This window comes from Cricetulus griseus, chromosome 7, assembly GCF_003668045.3.
Source record: "Cricetulus griseus strain 17A/GY chromosome 7, alternate assembly CriGri-PICRH-1.0, whole genome shotgun sequence".
Classification (NCBI taxonomy): domain Eukaryota; kingdom Metazoa; phylum Chordata; class Mammalia; order Rodentia; family Cricetidae; genus Cricetulus; species Cricetulus griseus.
In genome coordinates this window covers 61160367-61180823 of record NC_048600.1, presented here as the reverse complement: position 1 = coordinate 61180823, position 20457 = coordinate 61160367, and the positions used below count along the sequence as shown (strand labels likewise).

General features: G+C 42.2%; 1 protein-coding gene across 1 annotated transcript; it reads left to right on the top strand.

Annotated features, from left to right (window-relative positions):
• The first annotated feature begins 626 nt into the window (after positions 1-626).
• Positions 627-20400, top strand: LOC100768653 (hepatitis A virus cellular receptor 1 homolog). Its single transcript, XM_035448101.1, has 5 exons — positions 627-675; positions 2926-3264; positions 8461-8565; positions 17409-17503; positions 20284-20400. Exons 1-5 carry the CDS (start codon positions 627-629, stop codon positions 20398-20400), a joined length of 705 nt encoding a protein of 234 aa, XP_035303992.1.
• Positions 20401-20457: the final 57 nt, after the last annotated feature.

Sequence of the window (20457 nt, the reverse complement as noted above, 5' to 3'; positions counted from 1 at the left end):
AGATGGATCTTTATTTAAATGAAATAATGGACTTTCATAGATGAGCTACCTATTTATTTTGGTTTTTGAGAAAGTGATTTTTTTGTTTTTGTATAGCCTTGGCTGTCCTGAAACTCACTCTATAGACCAGACCAGGCTAGCCTTGAACTCACAAAGATCTATTTCCCACTGCTTTCTCAGTGTTGGGATTAAAGGCGTAGGCCACCATTGCCTGGCTTATAGATGATCTGGTAAAACCTTCTCAAGCAAAGTTAACCTGAGAAATAAGAAGAAAGCTGTTGAAAATAGTCTGGTACTTTTGGATTAATCCCTATTTATTTAGGTGGTGTCTTTAAGTAACATGTTTTCTCTCTGTTTGCTGCCTTATTTGTGCCAAGACTAGAATTGATGGTTATATGTGGGGATGGATTAGGAATGAAAAGGGTGTTTGGGCATACAGCCCTCCACCACTGGGAGCTTACAACACCCTGGGAGAAACCTTTGAAGGTGGATTTTACAGGCCCGCATGATTCGCATCATCAGGTATCAAAGGTAAATGCCTTCCGAGAATTAGGACACAACCAGATACCATGTGCTGAGTGCCACAGCCAATTAGGATATCTTCTTTGTGCCTCCAGGTCAACACCATGATGCATCTTCAAGTCTTCATTTCAGGCCTCATACTGCTTCTCCCAGGTAAGTGAGTAGAGGGTATTGCTGAGGTTGGATATGACATAGAAAGAATACATTCCTTGGTATTTGTTTATTATGAATTGTGTAAGAGAAGAGAACCAGGGTAAAATTGGGCCTCTGAAGAAATTATTTACTTGTGTGTGTTTCAAAATTGATGGCCAAAAAAGAAAACCGCAAAAGTATGTGAGGAGTGAGTACACGTGCATGCGTGTGATAGATTGGAAGGGGTGCGTACATGTGCATGCATGTGGTCGACTAGTGAGGGGTGATTATGTAGAGGAGTATGGGATGAAGTTATTTCCTATCACATTTCTATAATTTCACTATAATACCATGTCGTATATTTATGATCTTGCAAAGGTATTAAATTAAAAAAAAATCAAGTGATCTGTGTCCCAGTGTGAAATATACACTCGTTTTTTATACAACAAGGACTGTGCTTTCTCAGGTCATATCCCAAACTCATAGCTTAGGTCTGCATATAGGTGATAAGTTAGTTAGTGAATCTCATAGTTCATTGTTGTATGTTCTTGGTTGGTTAGCTGGATGGCTGGTTGGTTGGCTGGTTGGTTGGCTAATTGGTTGGCTGGTTGGTTAGCTAGTTGGCTGGTTGGTTGGCTTGTTCCTGTGCTGGGATCCATCTGGGGTCTGGCATGGGCTAGGCAATCACTGTATCACTGAGCTCCATCCTCAGCCCTCAGAGTTTCTTCAAAGGCCACCATGCAGGCAATTGACAGTGGTTTTCTTCCACCATCCAAAAAGTCATATATTTAAATTTTTGCTTTAGTTTTAGGAATTGCATAATTTAGTTCTGGGCTGAATAATCTCCAATCCTGTGACCTTCGTGTGTAATTGGTTCCCAGTTTCTGGGATGTCATCCACTTATAACAAGGGATCCCTGCTTGGATTTTACTTCTTAAGGGACTGATCCTGAAACCTCGTTCCTGCTTGTAGTGTTCTAAAATTCTTTCTGAAAATTGATGCTGAAGAATAAAACTTCTGCCTTTGAGCCAATAATGCTGTTATTTGTAGAGGAGAGAAATGTAAGGAGTTGATGATTCCACTTAGAACAACAGGAAGGAGAAGGACAGAGGTTTTTTAAGGCAGGATCTCTTGAACCCAGGTTGGTCTTGAATTCCCTAGTCAACCAAGACTGGCTTTGAACTTCTGGCTTTCCTGCTTACACCTCCCATGTTCTGGGTTTGCAGACACCTATCAACACACACAGCTTCCAGGACAGCAGGTGTACATTTAAAACCTTAACCTTGAAGTGCTGTTTGAGTTCCCCTGTTCCCAGTTAGCTAAGAGCAGCACTAGTCTTGCCCAGGAAAGAGCTCGTCGATTGGTATTCTGATACCAAATGGTCAGCTCTGAACACGTTTATAGATAACAGTAACATCAAGATGGAGAAGGTTGTATTTATGTATTTCAGAATACACATACATGTGTGTGTGTATGTGTGTGTGTGTTATATACATATGTATATGTTTTTACATACGTACATGTAAGACAATTAATGAAAAGAGAGGCCATGAATTTTAAAGAGAGCAAAGAGGACTGCAATGTGAGAGCTTCAGGGGTGGATAGGAAAGGGGGAAATGAAGTCATCATAATCTAATCTATAAAATTAAAATAAATAACTTATAAAAATTAAATCCAGGCACTAGGGAGGCAGAGGCAGGCAGATCTCTGTGAATCTGAGGCCAGCCTGGTCTACAGAGAGAGAGTTCCAGGACAACCTCCAAAGCAATACAGAGAAACCCTGTCTCGAAAGAACCTTAAAAAAGAATTAGATTAGCGCTGGTCTCAGTGGTGCATGTTTGTAATTCCATCTCAAGTGCAAGCAAGCTCAGGCTATAGAGCAAGACCCTGAATAAAAACAAACCAACAGGTCAAGTATAGTGGGAACTTTAGCTCCAAACCCCAGAAGGTAGATGCAGGAAGAGCTCTAAGAGTTTCAGGATATCTAATTTATAAGTGGGTTCTAAGCCTGCGAGAGCTACACAGTGAGCTCTGACTCAAAACAGCAAAATGAAAGAAAAGAAAACTAGCAACAACAACCAAAAATAGGAGAGAGAGAGAAAAAGAGAGAGGGGGGAAGAAATGATAGAGTGCATGTCTCCAATGCATCATGCCCCATGTTTAATCCTCACTTGACACAAAAAGGAAAAACGAAAAACAAATGCAGACATAATAATAAAATTGTACGAAACCATTGAGAACTTATTCTCTGTTTCCCCTTCTTCACTACAGCTTTCATTGAATCTTTCCCAAAAGTGCGTGGAGTGGTGGGTCACCCTGTGACACTGCCATGTACTTACTCTGTATCTCATGGAGTCTCACCCATGTGTTGGGGCCGAGGGGCATGTTTTTCTGATAAATGTAAAGATGCTGTTATCCTGACCAATGGATACTACGTCTACTACGAGAGGAACAATCGCTACCACCTAACGGGGAAGATTCTTCAAGGAAATGTGTCTCTGACAATAGAGAAAGTCAATGAGAGTGACAGTGGCCTCTACTGCTGTCAAGTGGAAATGAAGCAATGGAATGTTGTACAGACACTGACCATCTCACTAAGAATTCAACCAGGTAAGCCGGCCTTGTTTCTTTGCTTATTTCTTGCAAGTGAATCAAGTGCTCTATTTGCTAATAATTTACTATTTTCCTAGAACAAAGACATGAAGGCTCTTATAAACATTTTTGCTGTTAAACACTTGATTGGGTTTTTTGGAGTTTTTTTGTTTTGAAATGTAATTTCATGTATCTTGATGTCTGTAGCTCTCTAGTCCTGAGAACACAAGTAAGTTTCATCATATGCAGCCTTAAGATTCCCTTTTGAGGCACAGAATAGCTTGGATGTTTGGATGAAGTCCTAAGATCAACCATAATCCAAGACCAAGAGCTAAGTCAGGACCCAGGTCGTAACTTTACTTGGACAGTCTTGTTGATCCATGAAACGGCATCCACTCTTCATTCTGAAACACAGCAGGAGCTTTATTTAAGCTGAAGTGACTTGAGTGACCCTGCCTCTGAGTTAATGTCTTGTGACATTAAGTCACCTATCCTCAACACTGTAAAAGCACTACATCCCTAATCTGAAAAGCTGGCAATGCAGGGTGCTGCTGTGCTCATGAGCTGGCTTCAACAGGGTCAGCTGACCTTGCTGAGCACAAGCACATGTATAGGTGGAGAGGTCCACTTCCTGTCTGCCCTGCCTTGGGATTTTAAAATAGTCCTCACATCATGTCACAAAATTATCCTTTTCATACAAAATTGGCTAAGTGGGAAAGTGTCTCTCTTCCAATACTGTTCAGTGGTGACTAGTGAGAAGTTCATCAAAGTCCGAGTTCTTAAGTCATTAGTTTCCTTTGTGATGTGAATATCCTGATTTTCCTTCAGCTTTTAATTAAAGGTTGAGTCATGAGAGTATACTTTCTTCTGATGCTAGTACCTAATTCCCTAAGGGCTTCCACTGACAATAGAAGCCGATGGTAACCTATCTGTATTCTTTTTAAATTCATATGATTATTTTGTACTTGCTCAGCCCTATAATTTGCTATTTATTTTTTATTTCTTTTCTTATTTATTTATTGTTGATACAGGATCACAGTGTATAGTATGGCTGGTCTCAACGTCCATATGTAGATCAGACTGGTCTCAGACAAACATATCCAATTGCCCCTGCTTTCTGAGTGATGGGATTAAATCCTGTGTCACCATATCTAGTTGCATGAAATTAATAATAGTAGGCTTTAATCAAGCCTAGAAATTCTTTCTCAGGTCACTGCTTAAAAGTCCTCTGGCTGACTAGTCAATGGGTCTACAAGTGACACTTTACCTTATCCTTAAAAACCAAGTCAACATTTTCTCCTGGTTTAAAAACACAGAGCTTCCTCTCCAGTGGTCCTAGGACCCTCATCAGCTCCTTTGGATTTTCCCATCTACTTGGAGAATAAAGTCCCAGAGCTAGATGAGCAAAGCTCCCGAGCTGCTGATTCTTTCCTGGTTGTGTTGTCATAGTGATCTTCTCACTAGATTGTTCCCATGCTTGCTATTCTCTCACCTCGGAGATTTCTGCTCTCCAGAGAGAGTTTGTGTTGTGCTCAAGCCTCTGCCCACACAGTAGTCTGGTTCAGCAAACCATAGCCAGAGCCAGACCTGGTTATGTGACAGACCCACCACTGGTGTGAATAGTTTCACCAAAGCACAGTCACGGGACTCACTGCTATGTCATTAGTTGTGGCTTTCAAATCGGTTGAGGTGTGTGCTTGCTATTGAACATATGTTTTCAATTTCCCAAGCTGAAAACATTTACTATTTGGTCTTTACCAAGTACAGGGGTTGGTGGCCATTGAGATGGCTCAGCAGGTAAGAGCACTGGTTGTCAAGCCCAGTGACCTGAGTTCAATTCTGGAGACCCACATGGTAGAAGAAGAGAAACCGCTCTCTCAAGCTGTCTCTGACCTCTATATATGGGCCACAGCACATGCTTATGCACACACACACACACACACACACACACACACACACACACACACACACACACACGCAAACACACAGAAGCTGGCCACTGCATTCACCACTTCCCTGAATATTATAGGCACACACATTACTTTTCCTTCAAGACAAAAGCTATCTAGATTCCAAATTACATTTTATCCCTTAAGGGAAAACAAAATCAAACCAATTATTCTCAATTTCCAACGTTTTATTTTGTAGTTAGCCAAGTTAGGATTGAAGGAAGTTGCTTATGATGAAACTGGTCAGCTGGCAATAAACACTGTGCTCCTGCTGGAGTACTTCACTTATTATTTCCTCCCAGGCAACATTTCCCCTTAATGCCAGCCTGGGGTTTCTGCACACTCTCAGACCATCAGTAAGCTGCTGGGATTCTTCAGCACTCCTGACTCTCCTGCTTTGTGAATTACTGATCAAGCCTGCCTAATCTGAGAATCCAAAGTCTGAGTGTAAGGAAAATGTGGCAGAGAAGCAGATTCCATCTCAAAACTAGCTGAGACTGCTTTATTGGAACAGCCAGCAAGGAGCCCCGGCCTTTCTGTGGGGCAAGGAACACACACACACACACACACACACACACACACACACACACACACACACACATCATACTCTCTCTCTCTCTTCTCTCTCTCTCTCTCCTCTCTCTCTCTTCTCTCTCTCTCTCTTCTCTCTGTGTGTGTGTGTGTGTGTGTGTGTGTGTGTGTGAGTGTGTGTGTGTAGCTACCAGGGAGTTACAGCTTTGTTTTGTGGTTTGACTAGGAGTGGGGTGGCTTGTTTACAATACCCAGGCATATTGTTTCTGCAGGTGGAACTAAAGGTCAGCATGGGGCTATTCAATTCTTTATGGTTAGGGCCTATTGCTCAGTACAACATGACTCAATGCCTCATGGCCTGAGGCTGTTACCCAACATGCAGTGCTTCAGAATCTGAGAACTTTTGGGCACTGACTTGATGATACATATGGAAAATTCAACACCACATCATTTTCATGCACAGAATTCTTACCAATATTAACCAATGTAGCTACATGAAAGTGTTGTGGCAATTCATATTTAGATGTAGGCCCCATCCATAAGAAATTATCCATAGGCAAATAATCCAAATTTTTCAGAAATACCCAAATTATGAAACTCCTGGTACCATGCATTTCTGGATAAGGGATATTCACCCTGTTTCTCTTAGATTAGAAGAAACAGTGGAAGACTATGTGCATTTTCTACCCAAGTGTGCCTGTAATCTGTAGAAATCAGTCATTTACCAATGAGAGGTAGACGATTGGTCCCAGTCTCCCACACCCTCTCAGTCTCATAGAGATGCACAGACATCTGAGGACCTGATGCCTGTCATTTAAGTGTTTCAGTAGGAACATGGGCTCTATTCTCAGCTCCATGTTGTCAGTGTATCTGCCTGCTATTGGTGAGTTGTCTCCATTGCCCTGCCCTGCCCTGTTCTAGTTGGTCAATGAGCTGAGTTTGCAGAGGGCTCTAGGTTATAACTGGAATTGTAGAGCATAAGGATTTGTGAGAAAAACCCCTTTGCTCTAGGCAGCTGCAGGCACTAAAAAACTGTGAGGATCTCTCAGGATTGACAGAACTTTCCAATACTTAGTTCCTGCCTGTTTCACAGGATGGGCTCATGGGCTGAGTTTGGAGAACATGAATCGGTTACTGACTTCATTGAAAACAGAGATTTAGAAAAGAAATGACAATTTATGTGTTCATATGACCTCCTGGGGTTATTTAGTGAAATCTTTTTGTTTGTTTGTTTGTTTGTTTGTTTGTTTGTTTGTTTTCGGTTGGTTGGTTTTCTTTAAGATATGGGATCACAATCTGGGCATTGGTGGTGCACGCCTTTAATCCCAGCACTTGGGAGGTAGAGGCAGGCAGATCTCTGTGAGTTCGAGGCCAGCCTGGTCTCCAGAGCGAGTGCCAGGATAGGCTCCAAAGCTACACAGAGAAACCCTGTCTCAAAAAACCAAATATATATATATATATATATATATATATATATATACATATACATATATATATGGGATCACTCTAGTTCTTGCTTGCCTGGAACTCAATATGTCAATCAGTAGTCTGTCCTCAAACTCATAGATCACCCTGCCTCAGCCACTCCACTACTGGAAACAACATGTCTATCAACAAGATGGATATACAGGTATCCAATATGTATCATATTGGTTATTTAGTGAGTGTCAGGCCAGCCTAGGTACATGAGACCCTGCCTCAAAACCAACACACATTACTTTATATCCCCACAGTGTTTGTCAAGAATACCTGAAAATCTCTTCCCTGAGAACGCACTGAACACATTGTTTGAGGACATAGAGTCAGGGTCACAGAGATTAACTAACTTGTCCATGCTCCCCCTGACTAAGCAGAGGAGCCACGATTGTGGCTCCAGAGATGAGGCTCATACACGGGCAAACGCCTGGTCTCTGCTCCTCCCTTTCCTTACAGTTAAACCATCATGGTCTCTGGTGAGGGTTAGTAGATTAGTGCTAAGCTATTACAGTTGCGTCACCTGCTGCCAACCTGTCTCTTGCTTATTCCAGTATGTACTGATCCCTGATCACCTGCATCTGGGCACTAGGGGAGATTCTGAATTTCTGTCTGATCACAGGGTACTAATCAGGCTGCATCCAGGGCAGCTTCTTCTGAATGGTTTATAAAGATGTAGATCTTGCTGGGCATGGGGACCCATGGTTCTAAAGCTAGCCAGCCATCAGGGGGCAGAGTCTGAACCATCTCTGTGAGTTCAAGGGCAACCTGTTCTACTTGGAGAGTTTTAGTCTGGCTGTGTCTACATAGTGAGAACTGAGACAATATCTCAAAAATGTAGACTCTACAATTGCCTTTTACAAGATAAGTAGGGTCTGTGAAGAAAGACCCGACCAAGTAGCTATGCACATTGGGGTAACATCATGTCAACTTAGAGAAGAGCCATTGTTCTTCTCAGTAGAGATATACCCTACTGACTGTTAATGAAGATAAAAACACAAAATGATGTTTTCCTTAGAATTTTGACAAAGGTATACATCGTGTAATCACCCTGAGCAAAAAAGAGAATACATTTCCATGGTTCTTGAATACACTTTATCACCTCAGAGTTCCACTGTGCATGACTATCTCTGATTATTTGGTCTTACTGCATATTCTAGATTAGCTGTAGGCCAATAATGGTAAAGGCTAGGCTAAGGTCTAGGATGTGTTTTCTGTTAATGTCATTCAGTGCCTCTTCAGTTTACTGCTATTTCCCTAGGGAGCGATCCAACACGGAACCCACCAACGATGACTAAAGGCTTCTATATTGGAATCCCCATTACCTTGATGCTTCTACTTCTTGTGAGCATAATGGTTATTACAAGTAAGTCATTCTAAGATGATCCCAAGGTAGGGTAAATGAAAGATTGTCATTTAAATAATAAATGATCACAGAAACCCAAAAATTTTTTCTTTAAATTTTTTTATTCACTTTACATACCAACCACAGTTCCCCTTCCCTCCTCTCTTTCCCCTATCCCTATGTCCCCCGTCAACCCACCCTCCATCCACTCCCCAGAAATGGTAAGACCTCCCATGGGGAGTCAACAAAGCCTAGCCCCTCCCCCTGCATCAAAGCTGAGCAAGGAATCCCACCATAGAAAATGGGCTCCAAAAAGCCAGGTCATGCACCAGGGACAGATCCTGATCCTACTGCCAGGGGTCCCACAAACAGACCAAGCTACACAACTGTCACCCACATGCAGAGGGCCTAGTTTGGTCCCATGCAGGCTCCCCAGCCTTTGGTCTAGAGTCCGTGAGCTCCCACTAGCTAGGGTCAGCTCCCTCTGTGGGTTTTCCCATCATGCTCAAACCAAAGAAGTTTTGCAAAGCAAAAAGTTTTACTTCTACAGAAGGGTGCAAAGCCACTTTAATCCACAGAGCAAGTGTACCCAGTGGTGGTCCCAATGAACCTTTACCTGTAAATCACAGGGTCCTGTGCCTGTCTTTCTGAGTGTTCTGAGCCTGGCTTCATGTTCTATGAAACTGGCCATATAAAACAGTGCAGTGACTAAAGAGAATGGTGTCTGAGTATAGAATTTGACCCTAGGAAAAGGCTCACTCGACAGCTATTCTTGTCCAATGGTGTCTTCCCACATTTCTTACAAGATGGCATTACCTCTAACTTATTTAGTCCTTTGGTAGGAGACAGTATGTTTCATTTATATTTCCCAGACCAAGGAACTAGAGGAAAGATTCTTAGCCATTCTTTCTGCCATGGGGTTTACATTACACATGACTTCTCTGTGTTCCTCAATCCATGATACATACTGTAGTCCCTTTAGGATCCCAGGGATATGTTAGAACCTAATAAGCACTGAAATTATTTCTAACATCTGTGAAATGTTCTGGGACCTTGTTTTTTTGTCACTATGGGGGTGCTAGGAACCCAGTGGGTGTTCTCTGCAAAAGCAGCAAGTGCTCTTAGCCACTGAAGCCAAGTCTCTAGCTCCAGCCATTTTTTATATTACTTCTTTTATTTTTTGAGATTATAATATAATAACATCCTTTCCCCACTCCTTTTCTCCCTCCAAGCTCTCCCATGTAACACTCTGTGCTCTTTCAAATTCATGATCTCTTTTTATATGTTATTACATGCATGCATATATATGCATTATATATATATATATATATATATATATATATATATATATTCCTAAATGTAATATCCACAGTCTAGCTATTATTCTTTGCATGTATGTTTTCTTTGTTTCAAGACATGGAACATGAGCTCATTATTGACCTGTTTCAGAATATGTCTGTCAAGCTTCAGGATGTTTCCCTCTATTATTTTTTATCTTGGTTTTTCAAGACAGGGTTTCTCTGTGTAGCTTTGGAGCCTATCCTGGCACTCGCTCTGGAGACCAGGCTGGTCTCAAACTCCCAGCCTCTGCCTCCTGAGTGCTGGGATTAAAGACGTGTGCCACCAACACCCGGCAGGATGTTTCCCTCTAATTATTTGGATCTTATTTATCTAAAATGATTATTTAAGCTGACTCTGGTGGTATAAATCTACAGTTCCAAGACTTGAACTGCTGAGGCAGAAGATTCATAGCTCATGGACTTTAAGAGAGGGGAATAAAAATTGCACAAAATATTACAAATAGGTTCCCTTTCTTAGCACAAAGTTATTTATTCTCCCGGGAGGGAGGGTGGTTACTGGGAGCATAAAGATCTTTAACAGGAAATGGCCATGGGTGGGAGAACAAGTGGTGCACACCTCCTAGACTACACTAAGGAAGGAGTGAAAGCCAACTTAGTGTCGCTTTAGTGAGTGATTTTAAAGAGTCCATGGTGGAAGAGATCATTAATAGGACCTTGTGTCTTCGGTCACCTTGGAGAGCCTACGTTTAGCTTGTTCTCCACTAAACAAATTAAAATCTAGACTTCTTTATTTCTTTCAGTGAAAGACAATTGACCAGTGCCATTCTAGCATGTTAGGGATGCTGTGTGGGTAAATGCACCAAACCATGAAGAGAAGAAACTTCCTGTGGAGTACAGGAAGGAGCCTCCTACAGTTACCAGGGAATGGTTCAACTAAAAACAGAAACAATATCCTTGATTAGAAGAAAAAAGCACCATAAGTGTTTTTGAGGGCATGTTCAATTTTATTTTCAACTACCCCTCCCTCCTCTCGTCCGTATTTAGAGTGCAATCTCATGAAAAAGAAACCAGGATCTCTAAGGTAAGCTGGCATGGCTGTGTCAATTGCTCTCGAACTTGCAGTCTTGTAGATTTTTGTTGCTGTTGTTCCTTTCTTTCTCCTCCTCTTCCCGTTCCTCCTCACATTTATCCTCCTCTTCTCCCTGTCCCAACTCTCCCCTTCTTCCCCTCCTCCCCCTCTGCTCCTCCTCTTCTTTCTTCTTCTCCTTCACCTCCTCCTTCATTTTCTAGGTAGAGATCTCTTGCCTGGCTTCCACTGCCCACCTTGGATTCTAAAATTAGTTTCCTGAGCCTCTCTCTTGTTACCATACCTCCCAGGGAGGTGTCAGCATTCTGATTTCCCTACCTTGGTGTCCTTTGAGCCTCTCAGCACTGAAAGCTTTTCTCAAGCCCTGAGTGGTAGATTTTGCTCTTTGGCGCTCAATTGAATGAGTTACTTTGATTTCCCTTTTCAGTTTATTTAATGATTCCTTCATTGGGTGCCTATTGTGTTATAAGCTTGTGAATGGGGTAGAGACCTCCCACAGTGGTTATGCTCTTGCACAGGACCCAATCTTGGCTCCTAAGACCAATGTCTTAGGGCTCACAAATGCCTGAATTTCCAGCTCCTGGGTGGTAGTGGGGAGGTGTAACATCTGCATTCATGTGCACATACGCACATACACATAATTTAAAATAAAACTTAAAAAAACAAGTAATGGGCACACATGTTATTCACATACATACATTCAAGCAAAAACTTGCACATAAATAAGTAATCAATATTTTCTCTAAAAATTGATGAAAGAACCAGAGAGAATATAAGCTATTAGGTCATCTTAGGAGAGCTTCCAGGCAAGTAGCATGGGGATGATAGGGTCACCTGTGTGGTGGGTTATGCGAGTGAGACCCAGGGAAGCAGAAGATTTGGAGGATGGTAATTTTTGCAGCAGTAAGGAGTGCAAAGGAACCCAGGCAAGGCAGTGCCTCTACTGTTCATACTGAGTCCTCGTCACTCATTTATATCGGTGTCTGTCTGCTTTGTATGCACTTTAATTTACTGTGTTTGTAAAGATTTTTCAGTCTCTCCCCCCTACATGCCATGTTCTTATCTGTCCTGATATACAGCTATCTAGTCTGTTTCATTTTGTTCAAGACTGGCTCTATACAGGGATATTTTTTTTCAATCAAAATTCACAGCCACCTGGTTAGTGTCCACTGCACATAGTTCTCTTCTGTGGGCTGTTTCTACAAAGACTTCTCTGAGTCTGAGTTAATCACATGAGCCAATCCACAGCCAATGTATTTAGCTGTTATTGTTTCTGTCCTATCCTCCCCAGTATGACTACATTACATACCAAGTAGTGTTATTCTAAGCATCCTACATTTGGAAAACAGGTTCAGAAAGAAGGGTGTCCCAGGTCATGCTATGTAAAGCATACTATATAGAGGCCTCGCTCTTAGAACCTCACTTTTAGGCTTCACTGTTTATAATTATTTTCATTAACTTCTGATAATGGAAAGGAAATACTCCTGATAGATAAAAAACAAAGCATCCATCTAATCATTGCTTTCCCATTTCTGATCTTTTTTTCAAAAGTTTTATTTCAATTCTTATTTTTTAGTGTGTGTGTGTGTGTGTGTGTGTGTGTGTTAGTGTGAGGAGGATAGAGAGCAAGAGAGACAAAGAATGTTTGAGTCTGTTGTATACACATGTGTGCACAGAGCGGTAGAGAGGGTGTTAAGTGCCCTCCTCTGTCTCTCTCCACCTATGGCCATGGAGGCAGGGCCCCTCCCTGACTGGATATCATGTGTTTCCAATGAGGCTGTCAGCCAGAGAGAGCTCTAGTGATTTCCTTTCTCCAGTCTGGGGTTATAGACATGTGAGGATGCTTGGCTTGTTATATGGTTGCTGGCCTGAACTCTGGTATTCCTGTTGTGCAATGAGCACACTTATCCCTAAGTCATGTCTCTAGCCCCAAATCTTGGGTTTGTTTCATTATTATTATTATTATTATTATTATTTTAAAAATAAAAACACTGAAGAAAATGTAACATACAAAAAGAAAAATAAGCTGTTTGAGGCCAGCCTAGACTTCTAGCAAGAACAGTAAAAACAAAAACAACAAAACTAATCAGGCAAGTAAACCCAATCCACTACTTGACAAATTCCAGGAAAGCTTTGTCCATGTTCTTTGTAATTCTCAGGGGAGGTATGCTCACTTTGGTTCACATTTCAGTAATACAGATGGCCACTATATGCAAATGACAAAATTCCACTGTGTTGAGACTAGTGACAGTTAGTCTGTTTTCTGCTCTGATTTGCTCTTCCATGAGTTCTAGAAGTTCAAATATCAGTCCAACGTGACTACCCTGATTAATGGGCCCAGAATGAACTCTCCAAGTGAAGCCCCTCCCCATCATCTGTGCTGATGGCACAGATACCAACAGTGCTCTCCCAAAATTAGTTCCTTGACCTCAAATACTCAACATTATTATGCTTGTGTCATATGTATGTCATACATGTAGTCTTTGAAACTGTGTCATGGACCACAAGCTTTTGTGAAAAGATACTGCATTTTTACATGTCTTTGTATTCCATGCTTCATGTTAGGGAAGATAGAAACTATGCAAATTTCAAAACCCTTGCCTTCTTTTAAATAAGAATCTATTTATTATTATTGGTGTGTGTGTGTGTGTGTGTGTGTGTGTGTGTGTGTGTGTGTGTGTGTGTGTAGATTCCTCGACACCTGTGGAGGTCAGAGGGCAACTTTGTGGAACTGGCTCTTTCCTTCTACCTTTATATGGGCTCCTGGGATCTCACACATGTCACCAGGCTCTCCTAACCCATTCTAAAGGGTCACAGTGCAAAGCTGTAAATATAGCAATCATGCCATTCCTAGCCTAGTTCCAGAGTGTACATCTGGATTAGGTAACTCAGTTCAATGGTAGGTGTCTGTCTCTTTGGATCTCCTACTATATGTTCTATCACATGCATATCCTGGTGGATGCCAATATGAACTGATATTTTTAAAAACATTCTTAGTTGGTCTAATGCCTATTAAACATACTTTTCTATGACTTAATACTAGGGCCCTGTGTGGCACTGTTCACTGTTATAGTTTTTGTGGATGGGGCTCCTTGAATCCTGAGTATATATCATAAATAAAAGCTCTGCTCAGACCTGAAGGGTGAACTCCTCATGTTTTCTTCACCCGCCAACTGCAGCTTGCTAGCATTCCGTGTCTCTAGGACCAGACCTTTACAAAATACAGAGAATGTGCGACCACGAACCCAAGAGAACATCTACATTATTGAAGATAATATTCCTATCTTCCATTAAGCTGCAGTAGAAGACAATGAGATACCACCAAGCTGGTCACACCTTTAAGCACCAGCACTATTTTCTGTGTTGGCTCATCAAGTGTTCCTGCTTTCAAGCAATAATCGAAAAGATGACCTGCTAGCTGTCACACTCACTGTTAAAATGATGTCCAGTCTCTCCATTCATTACAGAGTCTTTCCTCAAACATGAACATTTTAACATGTGGGGTTTCCTGTAGGTCCCATAATTCTTTTATCCATGAAAGAAAAATCATTGGTAATGCAGGAAATGGACTTCTATCTTGGTAACTAAAACCATCCAGCAGAGAGGACTAGGATTTAAGTTAGAAATAAAATAAAAAACAAAAGTGGGGAGGGTGAGATTCAATTTAGAAGCACTTCATGACAATGTCTTGTCTATTTAACATAACTCAAAATGTCTCCTACCCTTACCATCTCCAAGGGACTCTAGTCATGGGAGCTGCAGGCTTTAATTTCCTTTATAGATGAACAAAAGTGAGTTTAATATCGCCCACCATGAGTGTTGTTTAGACTTTCTCATGGATCTTGAAATATGATGTGTTGTATTTGGCTAATCTTAGGATGTCCATGGATGTTTCATGCAAGTCAGGAGAGTTTTCCACGGTGGGTGTGGTCCAGGCAGACATCAGGGGAAGAAAATAATAGACCAAAGGATTAAGGTTATTAGTGTTATTTCCACTGCAGTCTGACTTGATGCTCATAGTTCCTATAGTCATCCAATGGGCTCTGAATTAGGTGCTAGAAGGAGACAATGCAGAAATGAAGGGGAAAGGAGGGAGCAGGACACAGGCTCTGCCTGAGAGAAGTCCTATTCCAGGTGTGGCAGACTTTGAGGCTATCATTGGTTTCATTCAGGGTTCTAAATGTTTAATTGTCTCCAGACCATATTTATATTTAATTTATTTTAGAAAAACAAAGCATTTTCATAGTGAATTAGTTTGTTACAATCAATGAAATATTTGGCATTGGAATCTTCATTGCCAGCTGGATTGTTGACAAGAGCTGATTTGCGAGGGGGTATTAACTTCTATGTCAGTTTTCTGCCTCCTGAGTACTGGCTCCCCCTTATTGTCCTCTTATCTACACATACCCTCCATGGCAACTGTATACACACACACTCTCACACAACACACACACACACACACACACACACACACACACACACACACACACGCACACATGCACACACCTGCACAAATGCACACCCATGCACACACTCACATCCATGCATACACATAGCCATGTATGTACATGCACACTAAATAAATAAGGTGTAATACATTTTAAAATTTTACATAATGATATAGAATAAGGTTGAAAAGACCAATGACTAAATACTGATTTATTTAGTGATTTACCTAAAGTACAGTTTGTACTGACTATTTGCCAAGAATGACTTCACTAGTTACTTGCAACAGAATGATCTGGAGAAACAGCTAAAGCAATGGGTCATTGAACTTGACAACCTGCTGACTGTCACATATGCTCTGTAAACTCTTGCTTGTTTACCTGCCTATTTTGTAGTATTTTATTATTATTCTTTTAGTGTCTGGTTGTTTTCTAACAAGAGAGAAATGGTGTGGATTAGGATGAGTCAGGAAATTGGGAGGACCTAAGAGGAATTCAGGAAGGGGGACAGCAAGCAGAATAGATTGTACGGAAAAGACTGTTTTCAATAAAAGAAAAAGTAGAAAAAAATGAGAATGCCACTGGAGTCGTCATTGAAGCCTCTCCATAGTCATCCAGGCTTTGTGCCATCAGTGCCATCTCCTGTCTTCCCCTTTTGCTGAGCTCACGTGATTACTCCAGGGAGAGTCCCACAACAAGAAGACATGGATAAATGACTATCTTCTTAAGTGAAATGATGACCACATCTTATTTGGTAAAATTTGAGAATATCCAAAATGATTTTCAAGGCAGGGAACATTTTCCTGAAACAGGAAATACAGAGCTTTGTGTGATCACCCTTGGATGGAAGAGGAGTGAGGGACTCAGAGAAAGGAGAGGCCTAATGAGGAATTGCTGTGGAACCATCTCTGTACAATGTAAATATGTTTTACTCTCAATAGTTAATAAAGAGATGACTGCCCTAAAGCTGGGCAGGGAGATATTGGGTGGGAGAGCCAGACTAGGAGGATAATGGGAAGAAGAAGAGAGGAGCCTGAGGAGACGCCATGAGGTGCAGAGAGAGCAGGATGGGAAGTACATACATGAGGTAAACCAATCTCAGGGCAGCACATAGATTAATAGAAACTGGTTAATTTAAGTTATAAGAGCTAACTAAAAACAAACCTAAGCTATCAGCTGAGCATTTATAATAATATTCAGTGTTTGTGTGGTTAATTGGGCAGAACCTGGCAGGACAGAAAAGTGGCCCTGGCCCTGGCCCTGGCCCCCTGGCCCTGGCCCTGGCCCTGGCCCTGGCCCTGGCCCTGGCCCTGACCCTGGCCCTGGCCCTGGCCCTGGCCCTGGCCCTGGCCCTGGCTCCGGCTCATTTATTCTGGAATTTCGGCTTGTCTTTATTCCACCTCCCAAGGTCTCACTGGCTCAAGCGGCTAACTCTGCTGTACATCCTTTTTTCATTGGTATCTCTGGGTCAGGTGTCCTCAGTGTCTCTAGGAGTTGAGGCAGGATTGGAGGCTTGGCTCAGGGAGGAAGTGCTTGTCATGCATGAACATGTGCATGCAGACTGGCCTGGGCACCAGGGACAGGGTACTGTGGCTTGGGTAGGCTGGCTACAGTTTCTCCTATCCTTCCTTCCTTCCTTCCTTCCTTCCTTCCTTCCTTCCTTCCTTCCTTCCTTCCTTCCTTTCTTCCTTTCTTCCTTCCTTCTTTCCTTCCTTCCCTGTCTGTCTGTCTGTCTGTCTGTCTGTCTGTCTGTCTGTCTGTCTTTCTAGACAGGGTCTTACTATATTAAATTCTGTATCTAGTCCAGGCTAACTTATTCTCTATATAGACCAGGCTAGCTTCAAACTCACAAGGATCTGCCTCCTCCTGCCTCCCCACTACTCAATTTTCTCATGCTAAAGTTGACCACTAGGTCCTAGCCAAAATCTCTTGACCTGGTGTTTACTGAGCTGTGGTGGAAGGAAGGCTCCCATTCGGAGGCTGGGGTCTTCAAGGCCTGTCTACTCCAGGCCTCTGTTAAGTTCTCTGCAGTTGTCATCATTTCATTTAACAATGACATCAATGACCTTCCTCTGACAGTAAATTCCTGCTACATGTACATCAACCTCATGATCTTGGAAGTGCAGGTAAGGACCATGAAGTCTGACATTCCACACTGTTCCAGCTGCTTCTTTCTGGGAAAGAAGTCACAAGAGCACTCTGGGCAGGGCAGCCTGCCTGAAGTTAGGACCCAGCCTCAGCTTCCTCTCAGACTTTATTGGGGGCCACTATCTTGTTCTAGTTAAACTAGTCCAAGTTTTGACACCCATACACATCTTACTGGGGGGAGGAGGGTTGTCTCTGTTCCTGTCTTGTCTATGCTAGGCCTTGACAGAGGTGACACATTCTCTTCTTTCAGAACAGACTTCAACAGTCACCTCCCAGTGTGCTCTCCCCTTTTGTGTTTCTGTGTGAGAAACGCAGCTCTCAAACATTCAATTTCAGAGCACGAGGCCTTGTTCTCTGAGAAGTGAGAATAAGTCACTATTACAAAAGTGTGTGAGGCTTTTGGTTGATGGGGGTGTTTAGGTCTTGAATGTGGTGATGCTCTCCAAGTACAATCAAACTGACTTTGTTTTTTCCTGAGACAGGGTCTCCTGTAGCCCACCCTGGCCTGGAACTCACTGTGTAGCTGAAGATGACCTTGAACTTCTGATCTTCCTGTTTCTACCACCAGAGAGTGTTTCGATTATAAGTGTATGTGGCCCTGGGAGCTTCCTGCATGCTACAAAAGCCACTTTACCCACTGAGCTACACCTTCAGACTCTAACTTATTTGTTCAAACAAAGACAAATAGCCAGGTGTGCTGAGTGCTGTGAGGAGAAACCACAGTTCTGGAATCCCAGGCATGGTGCAGTGTTACAGAGAGGTGCATGAGAAGTAACATAGGTTGTGTTGTTGGCTTTCCTAATAAGCATGGGTATATTTATAAATTAAGGAGAACTTTTACTTTTTCAATCAGTGTGTCTGTGCAGTGTTACTGAGTTCAGAACTGGTCAGAAGGGCCCAGTTTACTTTTGTTGCAGCAATGAACCATTTTCTCAGTCTGCCTCTGGCCTACTGACAGTATTGGTGACAGGCACAAAGTACCCTGAGAACTCTGTGACCAGACACTGGACTAACTATTGTGGACTCATTTTCTTATTGAATTCCCACAAGATGTAGCTTGTGAGATGGAACTTAACCTATTTTTCTCTCCCGTTACTGAAAGATGAAAAGAGCTTCACAGAGTTTAAGAGCAGAGCTCTATCCAGAAATAAGATGAGATTAACCTCCCTGATCGATGTGCTCTGAGGTCAGCTTCTTCTGTCCTGTTTGTCTTCAGGGACAGCTTCCAACCTTGACCCTAGGAAGAATTTAGCTCCTCCTTATGAGGCTGACATCTGAGGAAGCTGATGGTTTGCAACCAACTAGAAAGAGCCCTGATTTCACCTCATCAATCCCTTAGCCCTGAATATAAGCAACAGTGCCAGCCCAGAATACATCTGAAAACAACAAAGACAATAATCCATTACACCAAGTTTACTTAATATCTAACTAAAATAGAATCATTTCTTATCAACCCTTTGAAGTAATGGCTAGCAAAGTGGTTCTATGAATAAAGGCGCTTGTCTGAAACCTGAGTTCAATCCATAGGACTCACATGAAAGAAGGAAAGAGCTCTCTTCTCCATGTTGTCTTTTTATCCCCTATGCCCTCAGTGGAAAGTGCTCTCTCTCTCTCTCTCTCTCTCTCTCTCTCTCTCTCTCTCTCTCTCTCTCACACACACACACACACACACACACACACACACACACACAGAGAGAGAGAGAGAGAGAGAGGAGGGAGAGGGAGAGGGAGAGGGAGAGGGAGAGGGAGAGAGAGACTGATTAAAATCTAATCCCCGCAAAAATTTTATGCAGGACATGGACTAAGTGACTACTTTTTAAAAATAAAATTATGATAGCAGTAGAGATATCTTTCATTGTTTATTTGGCCAATCTGTGAATATTCAAGATTGTTATAGAGGCAGGAGGGCACTTTATGTGACAGGAAATCTAGAGGTCTCAGTGGCCACCCCTTGGACAGAGGGGGAGCAGAGATTAAAAGAAATGAAAGAATGAAAGGACTTGGATAACATGTGATTTATGCAGAATCCTAACCCAGGGTGCCAACAAGTGTGCCCATCACCTCATTCAACCTCCTACAGTGCCCCCCCCAGCCACAGAGACAGAGTCTTTGTATGTAGCTCTGACTACCTGGAACTCACTAAATAGACCAGGCTGGTCTTGAACTTACAGAGATCCACTTGTCTCTACCCACCAAGGGTTGAGACTAACAGCAGGTACCGCCATGCTTGGCTAACCTGAAATAATATTTCTAGTGCAAAGGAATACCCATTCCTTTGTTCTGTGTCTTTTCTCCCCACAGGTTGAGGTTATAGATACACACAGCTGTATCTTGCTTTTCACATGGGTCCTTATATTCAACCTCGGGCCCTCACTCTTGGGGAAATCCTTTTATCCACTCAGCCATCTCCCCAGTTCCCTTGACAACTGTTGACATATCTGTCCACATGCTGGGAATACTCCTCATAGCAAGATTAAAATGCCTATTCAAATGAACCGGTGAACCTGGAAAAAAACAGCAAGTCATTTTTAAAAGGCACAATACCTTTATTATATTTATTATTATCATTTAGTGTGTATGGGTGTTTTGGCTGCATGTATGTCTGTGAACCATAGGCTTGCAGTTTTTATAAGTGCCTGAAGAAAGTGTCTAATCCTCTGGGGATAGAGCTCAGACCACTGTGAATCACCTTGTAGGTGCTGGGTGTGTTTTCTGCTCATCCCATTTGGTGTCTCTTCAATGATTGATGTTTCCTTAGGAAGTGGTCCCCACACCACATCCCCAGAAGATCTCAACTATGGGCCTCTATATTGGAATCTCCGTGTCTGTTGTGCTGCTGCTTCTCACGGGCATCCTTTTGACCATAAGTGAGTAACTTTATCAAGACTTCAGCATTAGGAATGGGAATGGGTCTCCCTGAGAAATGAGCACA

What these genes read in the sequence shown, in the direction of transcription:
- LOC100768653 (XM_035448101.1), top strand. Translation starts at nt 627, where the DNA reads ATGATGCATCTTCAAGTCTTCATTTCAGGCCTCATACTGCTTCTCCCA. An exon ending in CTCACTAAGAATTCAACCAG is followed by an intron (nt 3,265 to 8,460) that starts GTAAGCCGGCCT and finishes CTATTTCCCTAG; the next exon opens with GGAGCGATCCAACACGGAAC. An exon ending in GAGCATAATGGTTATTACAA is followed by an intron (nt 8,566 to 17,408) that starts GTAAGTCATTCT and finishes AGTTCTCTGCAG; the next exon opens with TTGTCATCATTTCATTTAAC.